Here is a 23,896-nt window from a genome sequence, read left to right as displayed (position 1 = left end):
CTGGGAATGACTAAAACATCAAATAAACACAAGACATATATATACTCTATTAGCCACAACACAACCAGGCTTATATTTAATATGCCACAAATTAATCCCGCATAACAAACGCCTCCCCCCTCCCGTCCATATAACCCGCCAATACAACTCAAACACCTGCACAACACACTCAATCCCACAGCCCAAAGTACCGTTCACCTCCCCAAAGTTCATACAGCACATATATTTCCCCAAAGTCCCCAAAGTTACGTATGTGACATGCACATAGCGGCACGCACGTACGGGCAAGGGATCAAATGTTTGGAAGCGTACTCACGGTACCGTGTCTGCGTATCCAACTCAAAGTCCTCCTGGTAAGAGTCTCTGTTGTCCCAGTTCTCCACAGGCCAATGGCAAAGCTTGACTGTCATCTTTCGGGAATGTAAACAATGAAACACCGGCCGTGTTTGTGTTGCTGAAGTCGGCCGCAATACACCGCTTCCCACCTACAGCTTTCTTCTTTACTGTCTCCATTGTTCATTGAACAAATTGCAAAAGATTCACCAACACAGATGTCCAGAATACTGTGGAATTTTGCGAAGAAAACAGAGACTTAATAGCTGGCCACCATGCTATCCCAAAATGTTTTCTACAATCCGCGACGTCACGCGCTGACGTCATCATACCGAGACGTATTCAGCAGGATTTGTTGCGCGAAATTTAAAATTGCACTTTAGTAAGCTAACCCGGCCGTATTGGCATGTGTTGCAATGTTAAGATTTCATCATTGATATATAAACTATCAGACTGCGTGGTCGGTAGTAGTGGGTTTCAGTAGGCCTTTAAGGACAAAATTGCAATAATAAACATATGTTTAATGTACCATACGATTTCGTGTTAAAAAAAAGCCAATAATGCCATTTTTTTGTGGTCCCCTTTATTTAGAAAAGTATCAAAATATTGGTATCAAGACAACCCTATTGCTACGTCTGTCTGTGTGTGTCGGTTTGTGGTTCATAATTTGAAAAGTTGAGGGAATCGTAGAATGGAGTTTGGACTGTAGTGCTTTACTTGTTATAGAATATTCTGCTATAACACCTTCCGGGATAGCACTGGTGGTCAGACATTCAAATAGCCACATTTAAATAAACTTGAGAACTCAAAGTAACAACGTGCGAAAGCATTCTCTTCAAAGTCAAGTAGTCTATTCACGTGTAGACATCGATCCTCGACACTTTCCAAGATGGCTTTTTACCTGCTGGTAACCAACACAGTGTTCAGTGACATTTGTCCCCATCGACACTGAAATGCCAGCCGTGCCACAAATGGCAATGAGCTCAATTTGGCCACTGAACTGTAACGTAGGAACGCGTTACAGCCGAGGGAGTGCTATCCAGCCAATGGACTGAAACGGGGAAAATGTGATAAGCTAACGGTGTGCCTGTTTTTCTATTTCTCCAATGCTTCTCTCGATGCAGCACTAACACACTAAGGTGAGGTGCCCTTTTACTGTAATATTTGTTTCCATCTGAATAATGCATACCTGTGTAGTGTGCAAATGATGATATGCATGTCATGTTTGTGTTTTTCTGCTTGTTGTCTTTTTTACATCCTAAAATGCACAGTCCTGTGAACAGACATCTTGATTATTTTGATGAAATGAGCAAAGCAAGACTTGGTTGCTATGGGATGTTAATCTCCAGTACATGCACTCCTCTGTGGAGCATTATTTGTGGAAGTATTATTGTGTCAAAACTATTTTGCAAATGCATATCTCAATCTGTGAGTGTGTTATCACAGCCTCCGTGTTTTAACAATCAGTGCGTCGGTGTTGCGATTTGTGTGTCTGTTTTGCTACACCTGATGTTAACGAGGCTGAAGTTAGCTTCCAATTCAAACGGTGTGCAACACTGATTAATACGCTTTTGTTGAAAGGTCATAATTAAATCATTTTGTCACTACTGTAGTGCAACACTATGAATATACATGTGTGAAGATTCATCACAACAAAGTTTATGCTTTCTGAAACCTTTCATCTATTTGTGAAAAGGAAATAAAGTCACATTAACCCACATTAGCTCAGGTCCAGATTAAAAACCACCGTATATCAAATTCTCAAATCTGGACTAGATTATCCCACAGATTTGGAAGATTAAAAACACAATTTGTGATTTGTGAAACCTTTGGTGTAGCTTTAAAATACAAAAAAAAATCAATTCACATTCAACTTGCGATTCTTATTTACCCCGATCCTAAATTAATACATAATAGTCAAAATTCCGTAAAAAAATATAGAAATACCGTATTTTTCGGACGATAAAGCGCACTTAAAAACCTTTCATTTTCTCAAAAATTGTGCCAAATGTATGGAATAATTCTGGTTGTGGATACCAACCTCGAAGCTACTTTATTTGGTACATGGTGTAATGATCATACTTGCCAACCCTCCCGATTTTCCCGGGAGACTCCAGAATTTCAGTGCCCCTCCCGAAAATCTCCCGGGACAACCATTCTCCCGAATTTCTCCCGATTTCCACCCGGACAACAATATTGGGGCCTTAAAGGCACTGCCTTTAGCGTCCTCTCTCACCTGAAAAGGAGACTATTATATATGTCTCCGTTAACCATAGGTTAATCTATAACCCATAAAGTAGGCAGGCACGGAGCTATTTCTCAGCGTGTGTTTATTCCAGCTGGCACGTTAATACACTGACACACAACATCCGGATTCCCATCATGCATTGCTTCAAAACTACGGCAAGTAGTAATGTCCAAAAACATAACAGAGACGAAGCAGAAGAACGAAGAAGAGACATGGCGACGACGAGTAAGAAGAAGTACGCTTGCAAGTTCCAAAATAATTGGAAAAAATTATTTCAGTTCATCAAGGACAGCTCGAAGGGGAAGGGGTATGCCATACTTGCCAACCTTGAGACCTCCGATTTCGGGAGGTGGGGGGTGGGGTGGGCGTGGTCAGGGGTGGGGCGGGGGGGCGGGGTTAAGAGGGGCGTGGTTAAGAGGGGAGGAGTATATTTACAGCTAGAATTCACCAAGTCAAGTATATCATATATATATATATATATATATATATATATATATATATATATATATATATATATATATATATATATATATATATATATATATATCTAAGAAACACTTGACTTTCAGTGAATTCTAGCTATACATATATATATTTATTTCATATATATATGTAAATATAAATAAAAGAAATACTTGAATTTCAGTGTTCATTTATTTACACATATACACACATAACACTCATCCACTCATTGTTGAGTTAAGGGTTGAATTGTCCATCCTTGTTCTATTCTCTGTCACTATTTTTCTAACCATGCTGAACACCCTCTCTGATGATGAATTGATGTGTGGCACGCACAAAAGTACTTTCATCAAATGCATTAGAGACTGGAATCTTCAAAACCGGTCAATCTTTGGTTCCCGAGGAAGATCTTCAGTGCCAAGCACTTGGTAGTCCACTACTTCTTCCCGGAGGCTATCCAGGTCCAATCGCAGCTGCGGCTTGGAACTTACAAGCTGTTATGAGAGTAGCGTATGTGTGTGTGTGGCCCTTTAATAGGTGAGCATGTGAAGTGAGTGACATCAGTGAGTGTGTGGGCGAGAGAAGAGAGGGAGCGGTAGCGTGAGTGCGGGCGGCACTAGTTTGTTTTGTGTTGGATTGGCTGTGTGCAAGCAATCAATAAAGCAAGATTTGCAACTAATCGCCGGACTCAGGTAGGAAAGGTGCAACAAAGCGTATTTCTTCATCTTACTCGTCGTCATCGGCGTCGCCATGGCTGTATCTTCCTCGTTCTTCTGCTTCGTCTCCTTGTTGTGTGCGCAGTTGTGCACTGCACTCTCTAAAAGCCGTATATGTTATTGATGTTATAGATGGCAGTATTGTCCTGTTTAAGAGTGTCACAACATTGCTGTTTACGGCAGACGAACTGCTTTACGGTAGACAAAAACATGACTGCTGTTGTTGTGTGTTGTTACTGCGCTGGGAGGACGTTAATGAAACTGCCTAACAATAAACCCACATAAGAAACCAAGAACTCGCTCTCGATCATTCTACAGTTATAATGTGTTTGGGCAGGCACACTGTTTATATCGTGGGAAAGCGGACGCTCCGCATGGAGCTGGAAGGGGCGTGGCCTCCAGCTACGCCTGAATTTCGGGAGATTTTCGGGAGAGGCGCTGAATTTCAAGAGTCTCACGAAATCCCCCCCCCCGCCCCATCTCCCGAATTTGGAGTTCTCAAGGTTGGCAAGTACGGTAATGATAAGTGTGAACAGTAGATGGCAGTCACACATAAGAGATATGTGTAGACTGCAGGATGACGCTTATAAACAACACCGCAACTTTAAATGTTTCATTGAGAATATAGAACATTACACACGGCGCTCAAAAATCGACTTTGGTAAGCCAAGAAGCCGCACCGCTTGATGGATTGTCAACATACGAGTATTATTATGGTATGTGTAATGGCACCCATTAGCAGTCATATTATCTGCTGTTTTGTGTTGCAATATTATGCAAAAGCAACTTAAAGGCCTACTGAAATGCGATTTTCTTATTTCAACGGGGATAGCAGGTCCATTCTATGTGTCATACTTGATCATTTCGCGATATTGCCATATTTTTGCTGAAAGGATTTAGTAGAGAACATCGACGATAAAGTTCGCAACTTGTGGTCGCTGATAAAAAAGCCTTGCCTCTACCGGAAGTAGCAGACGAGTAGCGTGACGTCACAGGTTGTGGAGCTCCTCACATCTGCACATTGTTTACAATCATGGCCACCAGCAGCGAGAGCGATTTGGATCGAGAAAGCGACGATTTCCCCATTAATTTGAGCGAGGATGAAAGATTCGTGGATGAGGAAAGTGAGAGTGAAGGACTAGAGGGCAGTGGGAGCGATTCAGATAGGGAAGATGCTGTGAGAGGCGGGTGGGTAAATGTAAATACACACAAGACATATATATACTCTATTAGCCACAACACAACCAGGCTTATATTTAATATGCCACAAATGAATACCGCATAACAAACACCTCCCCCCTCCCGTCCATATAACCCGCCAATACAACTCAAACACCTGCACAACACACTCAATCCCACAGCCCAAAGTACCGTTCACCTCCCCAAAGTTCATACAGCACATATATTTCCCCAAAGCCCGCAAAGTTACGTACGTGACATGCACATAGCGGCACGCACGTACGGGCAAGCGATCAAATGTTTGGAAGCCGCAGCTGCATGCGTACTCACGGTACCGCGTCTGCGCATCCAACTCAAAGTCCTCCTGGTAAGAGTCTCTGTTGTCCCAGTTCTCCACAGGCCAATGGTAAAGCTTGACTGTCATCTTTCGGGAATGTAAACAATGAAACACCGGCTGTGTTTGTGTTGCTGCAGCCGCCCGCAATACACCGCTTCCCACCTACAGCTTTCTTCTTTGCTGTCTCCATTGTTCATTGAACAAATTGCAAAAGATTCACCAACACAGATGTCCAGAATACTGTGGAATTTTGCGATGAAAACAGACGACTTAATAGCTGGCCACCATGCTGTCCCAAATTATCCTCTACAATCTGTGACGTCACGTGCCGGCGTCATCATACCGAGACGTTTTCAGCAGGATATTTCGCGCGAAATTTAAAATTGCACTTTAGTAAGCTAACCCGGCCGTATTGGCATGTGTTGCAATGTTAAGATTTCATCATTGATGTACAAACTATCAGACTGCGTGGTCGGTAGTAGTGGGTTTCAGTAGGCCTTTAAGTCCTGAACATTTTCGCTCGTCCGCCATTGTAGTCCGTGTCGATGCCGTAGTCAACAAGTGTCTTCTTGTTCTCTATCTTCTTGTTATGGGACATTCATCCTCCGCTTTTTCCATTTCTAATATAAAGTAGCGTAAAGTTCTTACTTATATCTCGCTATGGAAGCGTTAAAACATACCGGTGTAGTGAGTTTACATTATTCACCCAAGGAACTTTAGTTATTAGAGAATCCCGGTCGGACGGTTTTTCACGGGACACATTTCCAGCGTTGTTGTTGCATTAGTGAGCCACGGCTGAGGAGATGCTGCTCCGTTATTGATTGTAGTAAAGTCTGAATGTCATTAAAACAGTTAGCTCCATCTTTTGACACTTCTTCCACTCCCGTCCTTGCACGCTACACCGCTACAACAAAGATGACGGGGAGATGACGCTGCTGAAGGTGAGCCACGTAAATAAGACTGCCCACAAAACGGCACATCCTGAAGCGGCTTGAAGATGATCTGTAAAACATCATCCCTGCAACATTTTGACCAAAGAACCACTATTACATGTTATGTAGACCACAAGGAAGTCTTTTACATTTAGAAAAAAATTATAATATGACCCCTATATACCGGTGCGCCTTTTGTATGATAAAAAACCTGACTAGACCCGCTCATCGGTAGTACACCTTATAATACTTTGCACCTTATGGTCCGGGAAATACAGTACACACACACAGATTGAAATACGCATTTGCTAATTGTTTTACAACAGCAATACTTCCATAATTCGTGCAACATTGGCATGGAGACAGGAGTTCCGATTTTTCTCCACAAACGCCCATCCCGGTAGTTTCCTACTGAGCGTCATCAGTGTCAACATAATTTACTCTTTCCCGCAGGTGGATGAAGAAGCCCAGATGTGGCGTTCCTGACCAGATGGCAGGTGTTACAAAATTCAACGTCAGGAAACGGCGATACGCCCTCACGGGACAAAAGTGGCAACACAAACATATCACTTACAGGTGAGTGCCTCTGAAAAGCTTGCTTGTAAAAAAAAAAAGCCCAGAACCGAGTCAATGGTAATTCTGCTCCTTAGATTTGTTTTGAGGTTTCTTTTTTCACATCCCACCCACGTAGAGACGGTAGAAAACATGAGGGTCATTGAAAGTTCAACGTTGCTGTGAGCGGAGGTTGAGTTCGAGGTTACTCGACCACATTTGGGGAAATCTCTTCTGTCGATACTGTGGCTTACTCCTTGGCTGTGTGTTTTATGGGGCAATCCTTAAGAGTCGGACTTTGTGGGTACTATGAAATGAGGCATGCAGCTGTTTTTGCGTCTGTTCATCACCGATCACAGAAGTGCTCCGGCTCTTGCTTTTTGCATTTCTCATCTGAAGTTATTACACAAGGGATTTGAGTCGGTGATCACAAGACCTTGGTTTTATTACTGTTGCCTCAGATGTGGGAGCTGTCTAAAGGTCAGTGAAGGGTGCAAGGGGTACTGTATGTGGAAATGAGCAGAGGCAGAAACCGAGAGGAGGAGGAACCACCGGTGGAAAGCTGGGGACAGATTATGGTTATGTGATATCAATAAATCAATCAATCAATGTTTATTTATATAGCCCTAAATCACAAGTGTCTCAAAGAGCTGCACAAGCCACAACGACATCCTCGGTACAGAGCCCACATAAGGGCAAGGGAAAACTCACCCCAGTGGGACGTCGATGTGAATGACTATGAGAAACCTTGGAGAGGACCGCATATGTGACCGCCTTGTGTAATTGTTTGGTTGTCAAATGTTAAGGTGGTATTATTAAATAAATGTCGGTGTTTAGCAGGACCGATAATCAGCATTTCCGTTTTCTTGGCGTTGAGTTGCAAGCAGTTAGCGGACATCCATTGTTTAATTTCATTAAGACACGCCTCCAGCTGACTACAATCCGGCGTGTTGGTCAGCTTTAGGGGCATGTAGAGTTGGGTGTCATCAGCATAACAGTGAAAGCTAACAACGTATTCTCGTATGATGTCACCTAGCGGCAGCAAGTAAATACTAAAGAGTGCAGGGCCAAGAACCGAACCCTGAGGAACTCCGCACGTTACCTTAACATAGTCCGAGGTCTCATTATTATGGGAGACGCACTGCATCCTGTCAGTAAGATACGAGTTAAACCACGACAAGCCTAAGTCTGACATACCAACATGTGTTTTGATACGCTCTAATAAAATATTATGATCGACGGTATCGAAAGCAGCGCTAAGATCAACATAGATGACGATTCAGAATCCATCGTTAGCAGTAGATCATTAGTCATTTTTGCGAGGGCTGTCTCCGTAGAGTGATTTGCCCTGAAACCGGATTGAAAAGGTTCACAGAGATTGTTAGACACTAAGTGTTCATTTAGCTGCTGTGCGACAATTTTTTCGAGGATTTAGAATTGTGTATTTGCTCTAATGTGCGTATTTGTAAACGCACAAAATGGATGTGCGCCCAGTCAGTCACATTTGGCCCCAGCTTTCAAACTGGTACAATGGATGTAGTAAATGAGGGAATCTCAGGCTCTGTAGCTTGGTTCCTAGCTATCGTCCCCAGCATGTCCACAACACTCGTACCTTTGACCTGTTATCAGGTAAACATCGTCTACTGGCTTGTACTGCTCGAAGTGTTGTATGCAGGGTACCAAAGATCTGGAACCGGCTTGATGAGAGCCTCAGGATGCTGTATTCATTCTCCAACTTCAAAAAGAAACTGAAATCTTACCTATTAACCACCTATCTCTAATGCCTCATGTGGGGTAGACTACTGTTGGGTTGTGCGTGGTTGAATGAATGTATGTATGTATGTGTACGCTTGCTTTTTTGCACCTATTTTGTGTTTATCGTATCGCGTTTTTGTTTTTGCCACCATGTTTCAGCATTCCATGCGTATACTGACCTCTGGACCCCCTGCTAAAAGCTTCTTCTAGCTTATCTGGGGGACCCTTTCACTTACCACCATCCCTAAATGGATATTCACTACTGTTGTAATTGTAATATGGTATTGTGAATTAACTTGAAACTTAAGGTACAGTCATAAGTAGGCGTGATTCAAGATTCAAGATTGTTTATTGTCATATGCACAGTTAAACAGACAGTTTACCGTACAATGAAAATCTTACTTTGCTAGTCCACCCTTCAACAAGTCACATGGTACTTAGCTAAAAATAAAAATAAAAATGTATATACAAGGCACAGTAAGTAACATAACATTATTGCACATTCTGATTGACAGTCAACAGTATAAATATGGAGGTGACATTTGGTCACAACATCAGTTAAAGTGTCTTTAGTGATCAAAGGTGAAAAGTGTCTACAGTGATGGTTCACAGTTCGGGGGTGGTCATGGTAGCTGTCTTTGTTCAAAAAGACAAAAGTAAAACTGGGGGTGGGGGGGACCCACTAGCTGCAGAAGCCAGCTCTCCAATCAGCTAAACATCCTCAATAACTGACAATTTGGTGAATTTACTGAGGAATTTGTGAAATAGAAACAATACAAAAATAATGCCGTTTTAAGCAGGGGCGTTTCTGGCTAGATTTGCATCCCCGCTCTCCCAAATCAATCAATCAATCAATCAATCAATGTTTATTTATGTAGCCCTAAATCACAAGTGTCTCAAAGGGCTGCACAAGCCACAACGACATCCTCGGTTCAGATCCTACATAAGGGCAAGGAAAAACTCACAACCCACTGGGATGTCAATGAAAACGACTATGAGAACCTCAACAGCCATATAGGTCACACTGAGGGTGGCCGTATAAACAACTTTAACACTGTTACAAAATATGCGCCACACTGTGAACCCACACCAAACAAGAATGATAAACACATTTCGGGAGAACATCCGCACTGTAACACAACATAAACACAACAGAACAAATACCCAGAACCCCTTGCAGCACTAACTCTTCCAGGACGCTACACTATACACCCCCCGCTACGTCCACCCCCCACCCCCTTCCCCAACCTCCTCATGCTCTTTCAGGGAGAGCATGTCCCAGATTCCAAGCTGCTGTTTTGAGGCATGTTAAAAAAAATAATGCACTTTGTGACTTCAATAATAAATATGGCAGTGCCATGTTGGCACTTTTTTCCATAACTTGAGTTGATTTATTTTGGAAAACCTTGTTACATTGTTTAATGCATCCAGCGGGGCATCACAACAAAATTAGGCATAATAATGTGTTCATTCCACGACTGTATATATCGGTATCGGTTGATATCGGAATCGGTAATTAAGAGTTGGACAATATCGGAATATTGGATATCGGCAAAAAAGCCATTATCTGACATCTCTAGAATCAATCCAAAACGACTGTGACATGTTGCTGGGTTCTGTGTGAAATGCACCGGCCAATAAAGGTGGTTGGTGTCAATTAGAATGTAATACATCACATATTTCCAGTGGTTTCATTACAGCATGTCCGAAAAGGAGTAAGAAGAAGCAGAGCTTATTTAATCCTACCCCTTTTCGTATCATAGCAGTTTTTCCCACGTGTATGTTCTCTATTTGTAATGCAACAGTTAATAAATGAGTGCATAAATAAAAAAATTAAACAATATACAAGTAAATCATTAATAAATACATACATAAACAATTATTAAAGTTTTCATAAATAAATAGGAATATCGGATATCGGCAAAAAAGCAATTATCAGACATCTCTACATATTACTTTATCTCAATGTCATTTTTTATATTCGCTAATAGTAAAGTATGAATAGTAGGGATGTCCGATAATGGCTTTTTGCCGATATCCGATATTCCTATATTGTCCAACTCTTTAATTACGATACCGATATCAACCGATACCGATATCAATCGATATATGCAGTCGTGGAATTAACACATTATTATGCCTAATTTGGACAACCAGGTATGGTGAAGATAAGGTACTTTTTAAAAATAATAATAAAAAAAGATAAATAAATTAAAAACATTTTCTTGAATAAAAAAGAAAGTAAAACAATATAAAAACAGTTACATCGAAACTAGTAATTAATGAAAATGAGTAAAATTAACTGTTAAAGGTTAGTACTATTAGTGGACCAGCAGCACGCACAATCATGTGTGCTTACGGACTGTATCCCTTGCAGACTGTATTGATATATATTGATATATAATGTAGGAACCAGAATATTAATAACAGAAAGAAACAACCCTTTTGTGTGAATGAGTGTGAATGGGGGAGGGAGGTTTTTTGGGTTGGTGCACTAATTGTAAGTGTATCTTGTGTTTTTATTGTTGATTTAATAAAAAAAATAAAAAATAAAAAAACGATACTGATAAAAAAAACAACTGATACCGATAACTTCCAATATTACATTTTAACGCATTTATCAGCTAATGAATAGTATTTTAAAATTAATTAATTTGTCACCGTTGTGTGTACCATTGACCGCAATTACCACTTCCATACACAACAAGGCCAATTCTATAACAAATTTCACGAGAAGGTCATCGTGTAATAGAGATTTTATGTGTTAGATTTCATTAGCTAAAGTGGGTTTAACATTCTGCTCAGTCAATAGGACTGACATGTTGATCAATAAAAGCAAGTGAAAAATGGAATGACACCTTCCTACAACTGAATCTTAAATGCCCTTCCAGAAATTTCAGTTTGCTCTACCGTGTGTTTCCTTTCAGCCTTGGTCACGGTCATGTCAAGTCTTGGCCCATCTTGAAAATATCCATCATTCGCCTTCAAACTCGTTAAATAACCATCACAAAACAGAGCTGCCATTTGGAAAGGCATAATTAATGCATGGGCACCCAGTGTGCACTTGTTTCCACATAGCCGCATACAGTACGAGCGGTTGGGAGGCCCTAATTAGCTTTGGCATCCCTACTGTTTTTCCCTGCATGCAAGTACTGTTGTAGCGCATGAGTCACATCCAGAGTAATTATCACCTCGCAACATGGCGTTGAATATTTGATATGGCCTCAGAGAAGGTTGGAATTCTTTCATTCCTCAATTTACAGCTGCTCCCTGAGTGTGTTTGCACTTTAATAATTTTTTTGCCCTTGAACCAAGATGCCAAATGGTTATGAAATCAGCCAAGAAATTGTTGGTCTTAAAAACATCCAAAAAGGTTTCATATATATATATATATATATATATATATATATATATATATATATATATATATATATATATATATATATATATATATATATATGTCTTAATAAGGTTATCCAAAAAATAGTGCTCGATACCGTAGTAGAGCGCAATATATGTATGTGTGGGAAAAAAATCACAAGACTATTTCATCTCTACAGGCCTGTTTCATGAGGGGGTTCCCTCAATCATCAGGAGATTTTAATGGGAGCATTCACATACCATGGTTTATATAGGGCACAGAGTGGGTGGGTACAGGCTGGCGTAGGGGCGTGGTGATTGGCTCATGTGTTACTTAGGAGGTGTTTCCGTCTGTGGCGGCATGCTGTTACAATTTCGCTGCGCTTGTTGAGGGATGACAGGTCTGGACGGTAAATAATAAACAGTTTCTCTTTCAAGCATAGGTTGCATCTTTTATTACCACTATTGTAAGGTGTGCTGGATGCAAGAATTTGCCATGTTATTGAATTTTCAACATTATTGTCTTTGAGGTCCCAAATGTGTTTGCTGAGTTCTGTGGTATTCCGCAGGTTTTGGTTCCTGAAAGAAGCCTTGTGATTGTTCCATCTGGTTTTGAACTCTCCCTCGGTTAATCCTACATATGTGTCGGATGTGTTAATGTCCTTGCGTGTTACCTTAGATTGGTAGACAACTGATGTTTGTAAGCACCCCCCGTTGAGAGGGCAATCAGGTTTCTTTCGGCAGTTGCAGCCTTTGTTGGTTTTGGAGTCGCTCTGTCCGGGGGCCGACGGCTCATTTGCAATTGTTTTGTTGTGGTTTGAGATAATTTGTCGTATATTGTTCATACAGCTGTAGCTCAATTTAATGTTGTTCTTGTTGAATACTTTTCTTAGGGTGTTGTCTTTGGGAAAGTGTTTGTCAATCAGATTGAGGAATTTGTGTCCAATGTTAGTTGAGACGTTTTTGCTGTATGGGGGGTTGTACCAGATGATGTCGTTTCGTTTTCTGTTCTTTTTTGGTTGGTTTCCTGACGCGGATACAATTTCAGGACATATATATATGTATGTACACTTTTGATCGCAATATATACATACATACATATATATATATATATATATATATATATATATATATATATATATGTATGTATATATATATATATATATATATATATATATATATATATATATATATATATATATATATACATATATATATATACATACATACATACATACATACATATATATATGTATGTATGTATGTATGTATGTATGTATGTATGTATGTATGTATGTATGTATGTATGTATGTATGTATGTATGTATGTATGTATGTATGTATGTATGTATGTATGTATGTATATATATATATATATATATATATATATATATATATATATATATATATATATATATATATATATATATATATATATATATATATATGTATGTATGTATATATTGCGATCAAAAGTGTACATACACTTGTAAAGAACATAATGTCATGGCTGTCTTGAGTTTCCAATACTTTCTACAACTCTTATTTTTTTGGAGCACAAACTTACTTGTTGGTCACAAAAAACATTAATGAAGTTTGGTTCTTTTATGAATTTATTATGGGTCTACTGAAAATGTGAGCAAATGTGCTGGGTCAAAAGTATATATACAGCAATGTAATATTTGCTTACATATCCCTTGGCAAGTTTCACTGCAATAAGGCGTTTTTGGTAGCCATCCACAAGCTTCTGCTTGAATTTTTGACCACTACTCTTGACAAAATTGGTGCAGTTCAGCTAAATGTGTTGCTTTTCTGACATGGACTTGTTTCTTCAGCATTGTCCACACGTTTAAGTCAGGACTTTGGGAAGGCCATTCTAAAACCTTCATTCTAGCCTGATTTAGCCATTCCTTTACCACTTTTGAGGTGTGTTTGGGGTCATTGTCCTGTTGGAACACCCAACTGCGCCCAAGACCCAACCTCCGGGCTGATGATTTTAGGTTGTCCTGAAGAATTTGGAGGTAATCCTCCTTTTTCACTGTCCCATTTAAAGCACCAGTTCCATTGGCAGCAAAACAGGCCCAGAGCATAATACTACCACCACCATGCTTGACGGTAGGTATGGTGTTCATGGGATTAAAGGCCTCACCTTTTCTCCTCCAAACATATTGCTGGGTATTGTGGCCAAACAGCTAAATATTTGTTTCATCTGACATCACATGGACAAAGATAAGACCTTCTGGAGGAAAGTTCTGTGGTCAGATGAAACAAAAATGTAGCTGTTTGGCCACAGCACCCAGCAATATGTTCGGAGGAGAAAATGTGAGGCCTTTAATCCCAGGAACACCATACCTACCGTCAAGCATGGTGGTGGTAGTATTATGATCTGGGCCTGTTTTGCTGCCAATGGAACTGGTGCTTTACAGAGAGTAAATGGGACAATGAAAAAGGAGGATTACCTCCAAATTCTTCAGGACAACCTAAAATCATCAGCCCGGAGGTTGGGTCTTTGGTGCAGTTGGGTGTTCCAACAGGACAATGACCCCAAACACACATCAAAAGTGGTAAAGGAATGGCTAAATCAGGCTATAATGAAGGTTTTAGAATGGCCTTCCCAAAGTACTGACTTAAACGTGTGGACAATGCTGAAGAAACAAGTCCATGTCAGAAAACCAATTTTGTCAAGAGTGGTCAAAAGTTCAAGCAGAAGCTTGTGGATGGCTACCAAAGGCGCCTTATTGCAGTGAAACTTGCCAAGGGACATGCAAGCAAATATTAACCATGCTGTATGTATACTTTTGACCCAGCACATTTGCTCACATTTTCAGTAGACCCATAATAAATTCATAAAAGAACCAAACTTCATGAATGTTTTTTGTGACCAACAGATCCATCCATCTCCATCGTTGGGCTGGAGATGGACTCTCTGACAACAGTGTCAGAGAGAAGCAACCTGTAGCATCTTGGACAATGTCCCTCAACCACTCTACAAGGTGCTGATCAAACACCAAAAGCACTTTAAGTGCGAGACTTATCCCACCACGATGCAAAACAGAACGCCACAGAAGGTCATTGCTGCCTGTGCCCATTAAACTTTACAATGCATCACTTTAATAGTCTTGGATACTGGTCTATTAACCCGGACATATTTATTAAACCCCATAACTTGGCAATCTTTCCAATGTATTTTTACACTTTATGGTTAAAAACGAGCATTATCTGCGTCCGCACCAAATCTGGTTATTTCACCATGTAAATATTGTCTACCTTGTACATATACTTGGTACTTTTTGTTAATTGTACAGCTAATTTTATGATATTGCTTATTTCATTATCTCTTTTATTTCCCAATACTGTATGCGTGAAGAGCAACAATAACACCTGAATGTACCCCTGGGGATCCAAAAAAATATTCCTGATTCTGATTTTGATTCTGATATTTGCTTGGTGGCTGTCAGTGAAGAAAAATCCAGAAATAAACCACAGAGTTCAAATCGTAGGAAAAAAGTTGCAGCTTGTAGTCCGGAATTTATGGTATAAATAATAACAATGTCGCTAATACTTGGTTAATTTGTTGGTCACGGCTTGTAAATGAAGTATCGTTGGTGGTTTTTGGATGTTTCTTAGAGGGTTTTATAGCCGGTATAGATAATGCCGTTAGCTCCATTGTTAGCCGTCTAGTAAAAGCTGTATTTTAGGATTCAAAATACACAAAAAAGAAAAAGGCATGTTCTTTTCTCACATAGAGATTGTGAATGATAAGCAAAATTCCAGTTCCCATTTAAAGGGGTCTTACCATATTTTTTGGAATATAAAGCGCAATCCTTTAATTTTCTCAAAAATCGTGTGCTTTATAACCCGGTGCGCCTAATGTACGGAATAATCCTGGTTGTGCTTACCGGCCTTGAAGCTATTTTATATGGTACTTGGTGTAATGATTAATGTGACCACTAGATGGCAGTCACACATAAGCGATACGTGTAGATTGACGCCAGTAAACAACAACAAAACGTATAATGTTCCATTTAGAATATAGAATATTATACACGGTGCTCAAAAATCCGTCAACATGTTTTAGTACGACTTTGGTAAGCTAAGAAGCCGCACAGATTGATGGATTGTCGGAGCCTTACGGCTACCGTAGTCAGACGTACTGTGCTTCAACATACGAGTATTATTATGGTGTGTGTATAAGGTAAGACATATTATCTGGCGTTTTGTTTCGCAATATTATGCAAAAGCAACTTTTCTTACCTTCTGGTACCTGCTGATGTGTATTTGAGATCCGCATAAGTCCTGAAAATGTGCGCACGTCTTCCATTGTAGTTCGTGCCGACGCCGTAGTCCAGGGGTCGGGAACCTTTTTGGCTGAGAGAGCCATGAAAGCCAAATATTTTAAAATGTATTTCCGTGAGAGCCATATAATATTTTTTAACACTGAATACAACTAAATGCGCACATTTTTAAGTAAGACCAACATTTTACAGTATAATAAGTCTCTTATTCTTTTTAATAACATTATTATCCTGAAGCTAACCAATGATAAATAAAATACTTCTTACCATTGCGACTTATTGAACAGGTGCGGTAGAAATCGGATGAATATTTTATATTTTGAACGTTATTTTTAACACTGTGATTACCAGCGGAATTATTCATTACTTATCATGTTAAGCAATGTCAGCTAAGATTGATCTGGGAGCCAGATGCAGTCATCAAAAGAGCCACATCTGGCTCGAGAGCCATAGGTTCCCTACCCCTGCCGTAGTCGATAAGCTTTGTCTTTTTGTTATGGGGCATTCATTCCGCCATTTCTAATATCAAGTAGCGTAAAGTTCTAACTTCTATCTGTCAGTAGACTCGCTATGTAAAAGCTAAAAACTACCAGTGTCGTGGGTTTACATAGTTCACTTTTTAGCAGTACCATAGGGAGAGTACTGACAGATATAAGTTAGAACTATACGCTGCTTTGTGTTAGAAATGGCAAAAACGAACGATGCATGCACACGAACGAGCCAGTCTGTCCCACAACAAGAGGATAAAGAAAAAGAAGGAGCATCTGACTACAATAGTGGACTCGTGCGATGTTCTTCGGGTAAATATTAACCACCAATCGGGAAAATTCCAAACATCTCGTTTAGAAGAAATAGGAATGAATGCATGATCGTTTTATAAATATCTCTTCCATGGTTTGATTTGATACTTAAGCACATTCCGAATACACAAAAAAAGGTATCAATAGGTAAGGAAAGTTTTTTTTGTGTAATAGGTAAGGGTGTAACGGTACACAAAAATTTGGTACGTACCTCGGTTTAGAGGTCACGGTTCGGTTCATTTTCGGTACAGTAAGAAAAGAACAAAATATAAATTTTTTGGTTATTTATTTACCAAATTTGTAACCAATGGCTTTATCCTTTTAACATTGGGAACACTATAATAATTCTGCCCAAAAATAGAAATAGCTGTGTGTGTGATGGATGTGAGCCACCACTAGGCTGATCAGTGTAACAGCAGGCAGTCATGAATGCTAAGCATAACAATAACAAACATATACACACAGGGTCCATTGCCAGGGTTAATGCAGTCAACATATATCAAATAAAAACTAAATAAGATGAGGCTCAGAATGGTTTCTTAACAAAACCTTTCTACATATAAAGTGCTTTTTTTGATTGATTGATTGAGACTTTTATTAGTAGATTGCTCAGTACAGTACATATTCCGTACAATTGACCACTAAATGGTAACACCCCAATAAGTTTTTCAACTGGTTTAAGTCGGGGTCCACGTTAATCAACATTAAACTGCCTCAAGTTGTTGCTCAGATTAAATAAAAAGACAACACTTTTATTCTACATATAAAAAGTGCAACATTAAACAGTTTCAAGTCAACTCAGCCTCAGGTTAACTTTTCTTTCCCCCGCCCAGCCTTTAACCCTGGTGACTTTCACTCAATCTTCATGTTTTTTTTGACATAAAAATCAGTTTATCCACATTGTCTGTCAGGCTTGTCCCTGACAGTTTGACTATGTCTTAGTTTTTCCTCTGCTTTTGTCTTTGTTTCCTGTCAGCACTCTTATTTTGGTTATTTCCTGATTGTCTCCCTGAGTGCTTTTTCCCCTCAGCTGTGGCTGATTGGCACCGGGCTACACCTGGTGTCAATCAGCCAGCTACTAATTAAACCTGCTTCGTCCTCCACTCGGTGTTGGAGTATTGTCGTGTCGTGTCGTTGTTTGCTGTATGCTGTCTTTGCCAGCTGTCAGCGTTAAGCTATTCCCTGGATCCTGACTCCTGTTCCTGCTTCCTGGTTTCTGGTTCGTGTTTTCCTTTTCTTATTTTTGAACATTAAAACCATGTTTTCTTGTACCAAGTCTGCCGCCATCTCTGCATCTTGGGGTTTGTCAACAACACACCTTGACATTGTCTGCAGAAAGAGCAGACCTGCTTGCAGTTACAATTTACTATGAATTGATTAACGTGGACCCCGACTTAAACAAGTTCCATCCATCCATCCATCCATCCATCTTCTTCCGCTTATCTGAGGTCAGGTCGCGGGGGCAGCAGCCTAAGCAGGGAAGCCCAGACTTCCTTCTCCCCAGCCACTTTGTCCAGCTCTTCCCGAGGGATCCCGAGGCGTTCCCAGGCCAGCGGGGAGACATAGTCTTCCCAACGTGTCCTGGGTCTTCCCCGTGGCCTCCTACCGGTCGGACGTGCCCTAAACATCTCCCGAGGGAGGCGATCGGGTGGCATCCTGACCAGATGCCCGAACCACCTCATCTGGCTCCTCTCGATGTGGAGGAGCAGCGGCTTTACTTTGAGCTCTCCCCAGATGACAGAGCTTCTCACCCTATCTCTAAGGGAGAGCCCCGCCACCCGGCGGAGGAAACTCATTTCGGTCGCTTGTACTCGTGATCTTGTCCTTTCGGTCATAACCCAAAGCTCATGACCATAGGTGAGGATGGGAACGTAGATCGATCGGTAAATTGAGAGCTTTGCCTTCCGGCTCAGCTCCTTCTTCACCACAACGGATCAATACAGCGTCCGCATTACTAAAGACGCCGCACCGATCCGCCTGTCGATCTCACGATCCACTCTTCCCTCACTCGTGAACAAGACTCTGAGGTACTTGAACTCCTCCACTTGGGGCAGGGTCTCCTCCCCAACCCAGAGATGGCACTCCACCCTTTTCCGGGCGAGAACCATGGACTCTGACTTGGAGGTGCTGATTCTCATCCCAGTCGCTTCACACTCGGCTGCGAACCGATCCAGCGAGAGCTGAAGATCCTGGCCAGATGAAGCCATCAGGACCACATCATCTGCAAAAAGCAGAGACCTAATCCTGCAGCCACCAAACCGGATCCCCTCAACGCCTTGGCTGCGCCTAGAAATTCTGTCCATAAAAGTTATGAACAGAATCGGTGACAAAGGGCAGCCTTGGCGGAGTCCAACCCTCACTGGAAACGTGTCCGACTTACTGCCGGCAATGCGGACCAAGCTCTGACACTGATCATACAGGGAGCGGACCGCCAAAATCAGACAGTCCGATACCCCATACTCTCTGAGCACTCCCCACAGGACTTCCCGAGGGACATGGTCGAATGCCTTCTCCAAGTCCACAAAGCACATGTAGACTGGTTGGGCAAACTCCCATGCACCCTCAAGGACCCTGCCGAGAGTATAGAGCTGGTCCACAGTTCCACGACCAGGACGAAAACCACACTGTTCCTCCTGAATCCGAGGTTCGACTATCCGGCGTAGCCTCCTCTCCAGTACACCTGAATAGACCTTACCGGGAAGGCTGAGGAGTGTGATCCCACGATAGTTAGAACACATCCTCCGGTTCCCCTTCTTAAAGAGAGGAACCACCACCCCGGTCTGCCAATCCAGAGGTACCGCCCCCGATGTCCACGCGAAGTTGAAAAACTTATTGGGGTGTTACCATTTAGTGGTCAATTGTACGGAATATGCACTGTACTGTGCAATCTACTAATACAAGTTTCAATCAATCAATTAAACAATGTCTCCAGCTGTGGAAAATACCCTTTCGCTGGGCACGGAGGTAGCAGGTATGGCGAGGTAGTTCCTGGCTAACTTGGCAGCAAGAGGATATATGGGCTCATTGTTTTTCCACCATAGAAGTGAAGCCGCGAAGCCGAAGTGTTCATAAACGGGAGATCTTTACGAGACAGGAGGGTCTTCCAGCTCTGGCTTTTACATGTTGTCGTAGACCGGTCGCTGCTAGCATGCCGTGTGTTGTGCTTCGGTGTGCATTCTTTACACAACGTGCGGTACACTACTTAAAGGGGAACATTATCACAATTTCAGAATGGTTAAAACCATTAAAAATCAGTTCCCAGTGGCTTATTATATTTTTCGAAGTTTTTTTGAAAATTTTACTCATCACGCAATATCCCTAAAAAAAGCTTCAAAGTGCCTGATTTTAACCATCGTTATATACACCCGTCCATTTTCCTGTGACGTCACACAGTGATGCCAACACAAACAAACATGGCGGATAGAACAGCAAGCTATAGCGACATTAGCTCGGATTCAGACTCGGATTTCAGCGGCTTAATTGATTCAACAGATTACGAATGTATTGAAACGGATGGTTGTAGTGTGGAGGCAGGTAGCGAAAACGAAATTGAAGAAGAAACTGAAGCTATTGAGCCATATCGGTTTGAACCGTATGCAAGCGAAACCGACGAAAACAACACGACAGCCAGCGACACGGGAGAAAGCGAGGACGAATTCGGCGATCGCCTTCTAACCAACGATTGGTATGTGTTTGTTTGGCATTAAAGGAAACTAACAACTATGAACTAGGTATACAGCATATGAAATACATTTGGCAACAACATGCACTTTGAGAGTGCAGACAGCCCAATTTTCATCAATTAATATATTCTGTAGACATACCCTCATCCGCGCTCTTTTCCTGAAAGCTGATCTGTCCAGTTTAAGGGACGGTGTGAGCCAAGACATCCAGGGGGTTTAGCTCGCTCGTCTGCGGGAACAAACTGACGTGCTACCGAGGCCCTTTGTCCCTGAATTGCTCACACACTCCGGCAGATTCAATGGGGGTCTGGCGGCAGATTTCTTTGACTTTATCGTTGGAAATGCATCTGCTTTGAGTGTCGCAAGATATCCACACATTCTTGCCATTTCTGTCGTAGCATAGCTTTCGTCGGTAAAGTGTGCGGAACAAACGTCCAATTTCTTGCCACTTTCGCATCTTTGGGCCACTGGTGCAACTTGAATCCGTCCCTGTTCGTGTTGTTACATCCTCCGACAACACACCGACGAGGCATGATGTCTCCAAAGTACGGAAAACAGTCGAAAAAAACGGAAAATAACAGAGCTGATTTGACTCGGTGTTTGAGAAAATGGCGGATTGCTTCCCGATGTGACGTCACGTTGTGACGTCATCGCTCCGAGAGCGAATATTAGAAAGGAGTTTAATTCGCCAAAATTCACCCATTTAGAGTTCGGAAATCGGTTAAAAAAATATATGGTCTTTTTTCTGCAACATCAAGGTATATATTGACGCTTACATAGGTCTGGTGATAATGTTCCCCTTTAATATGTCTGTGTGGAAACTTGTTCGGTACACCTCCGAACCAAACCGAAACCCCCGTACCGAAACGGTTCAATACAAATACACGTACCGTTACATCCTTAGTAATAGGTCCTTTTTAAAGCTGCTCCCAACAAAATCTTGATCCGAAGACTAAGTGGCTGTGCAATATAAAATGTGATGTTTGCAGCAAGCTTTCACAGCCCACAAGTTTTCTGCTATTACCACCCATATAATCTCTGCCTACACAAATACTTTTAAAAAACGCCAGTAAATGCACACTTTGCAGCCACTTTAGAAGGTAAACATACTGTTGATACAGATATGCTTAGAAGCTGCGACGAAACCAGAGGGAAACCCTATTTTTGGTCCACCAGGTGTTTTCAGAGCAAATACATCAGAGAGAAATTTCCCTGCCATGACTAACCGGACTTGGGCTTTTAGCGGGCAGTGCAGTGTTGATAATCCTTAATTAGAAAGTAGATTTCCATGGAAGGAAAATGTCCAATCCTCTGGACACCTGCAACGTATCAGAGCTGCTTTACACCACAAATTGCTCCATTTAGTTCTGCGTGAGCCACCCACTATGAGCATGGAAATGGCAGAATGTAGGATAAGCCTTTTTTGAGACGGTTGCTGCCAACTTTGTATTACTGTATTTTTCGGACTATAAGACGCACTTAAAATCCTTTCATTTTCTCAAAAATCTACGGTGCGCCTAATGTACGGAATAGTTCTGGTTGTGCTTACCGACCTTGAAGCAATTTTATTTGGTACATGGTGTAATAAGTGTGACCAGTAGATGGCAGTCACACATAAGAGATACGTGTAGACTGCAATATGACGCTAGTAAACAACACCACAACTTTAAATATTCCATTGAGAATATAGAACATTACACGGGGCGCTCAAAAATCTTTCAAAATGTTTTAGTCCGACTTTGAAGCCGCACCGCTTGATGGATTGTCGGCCCATTATGGCTACCGTAGTCAGAAGTATTATTGTGGTGTGTGTATAAGACCGCAAAATGGCACCCATTAGCTGAGACATTATCTGGCGTTTTGTTTTGCAATATTATGAAAAACCAACTTTTCTTACCTTCTGGTACCTGCTGATCTGTATTTGGGATCTGCATAAATCCTGAAAAATTGCGCGCTTCCGCCTTTGTAGTCCGTGCCGACTTTTTTACATCCTAAAATGCACAGTCCTGTGAACAGGCATCTTGATTATTTTTGATTAAATGAGCAAAGCAAGACTTGGTTGCTATGGGAAGTTAATCTCCAGTACATGCACTCCTCTGTGGAGCAGTATTTGTGGAAGTATTATTGTGGCAAAAAAATTCTGCAAATGCATATCTCAATCTGTGAGTGTGTTATCACAGCCTCCAGTTGTAACAATCAGTGTGTCGGTGTTGCGATTTGTGTGTCTGTTTTGCTACACCTGATGTTAACGAGGCTGAAGTTAGCTTCCAATTCAAACGGTGTGCAACACTGATTAATACGCTTTTGTTGAAAGGTCATAATTAAATCATTTTGTCACTACTGTAGTGCAACACTATGAATATAAATATGTGAAGATTCATCACAAAAAAGTTTATGCTTTCTGAAACCTTTCATCTATTTGTGAAAAGGAAATAAAGTCACATTAACCCACATTAGTTCAGGTCCAGATTAAAAACCACCGTATGTCAAGTTTTCAAATCTGAACTAGATTATCCCATAGATTTGGAAGATTAAAACACAATTTGTGATTTGTGCAACCTTTGGTGTATCTTTAAAATAAATTTAAAAAATCAATTCACATTCAACTTGCGATTCTTATTTACCCCAATCCTAAATTAATGCATAATAGTCAAAATTCCGTCAAAAAATATAGAAATACCGTATTTTTCGGACAATAAAGCGCACTTAAAAGCCTTTCATTTTCTCAAAAATCGCCTTTATAACTCGGTGTGCCTAATGTACAGAATAATTCTGGTTGTGGATACCAACCTCGAAGCTATTTTATTTGGTACATGGTGTACTGATAAGTGCTAGTCAGTGATTTCTCCAGATGCTCTGAAGCTTTTGTTGATATTACAGACCGTAGATGGTGAAATCCCTAAATTCCTTGCAATAGCTGGTTGAGAAATGTTGTTCTTAAACTGTTTGACAATTTGCTCACGCATTTGTTCACAAAGTGGTGACCCTCGCCCTGTCCTTGTTTGTGAAGGACTGAGCATTTCGTGGAAGCTGCTTTTATACCCAATCATGGCACCCACCTGTTCCCAATTAGCCTGTTCCCCTGTGGGTTGTTCCAAATAAGTGTTTGATGAGCATTCCTTGACTTTCTCAGTCTTTTTTGCTACTTCTGCCAGCTTTTTTGAAACATGTTGCAGGCATCAAATTCCAAATGAGCTGATATTTGCGAAAAATAACAAAGTTTCTCAGTTCTAACATTAAGTAT

The 23,896-nt window shown here is 41.1% G+C and overlaps 1 protein-coding gene across 4 annotated transcripts in view; it reads left to right on the top strand.

Annotated features, from left to right (window-relative positions):
* LOC133609843 (matrix metalloproteinase-16-like) overlaps positions 1 to 23,896 on the top strand; it is a 303,619-nt gene that overhangs the window by 137,898 nt on the left and 141,825 nt on the right. For 2 of the 4 annotated variants that reach the window (XM_061965852.1, XM_061965850.2), the window contains exons 3-4: positions 1,458 to 1,472; positions 6,661 to 6,783. In XM_061965852.1, the coding sequence (XP_061821836.1) occupies positions 1,458 to 1,472; positions 6,661 to 6,783 (138 nt within the window). Of the gene's footprint in view, positions 1 to 1,457; positions 1,478 to 6,660; positions 6,784 to 23,896 lie in introns of all 4 variants that reach the window. The other 2 variants (XM_061965853.1, XM_061965851.2) reach the window with 2 other exon arrangements.

Source organism: Nerophis lumbriciformis, linkage group LG07 (genome assembly GCF_033978685.3).
Source record: "Nerophis lumbriciformis linkage group LG07, RoL_Nlum_v2.1, whole genome shotgun sequence".
NCBI lineage: Eukaryota > Metazoa > Chordata > Actinopteri > Syngnathiformes > Syngnathidae > Nerophis > Nerophis lumbriciformis.
This window is presented reverse-complemented; position numbering and strand designations above follow the sequence as displayed.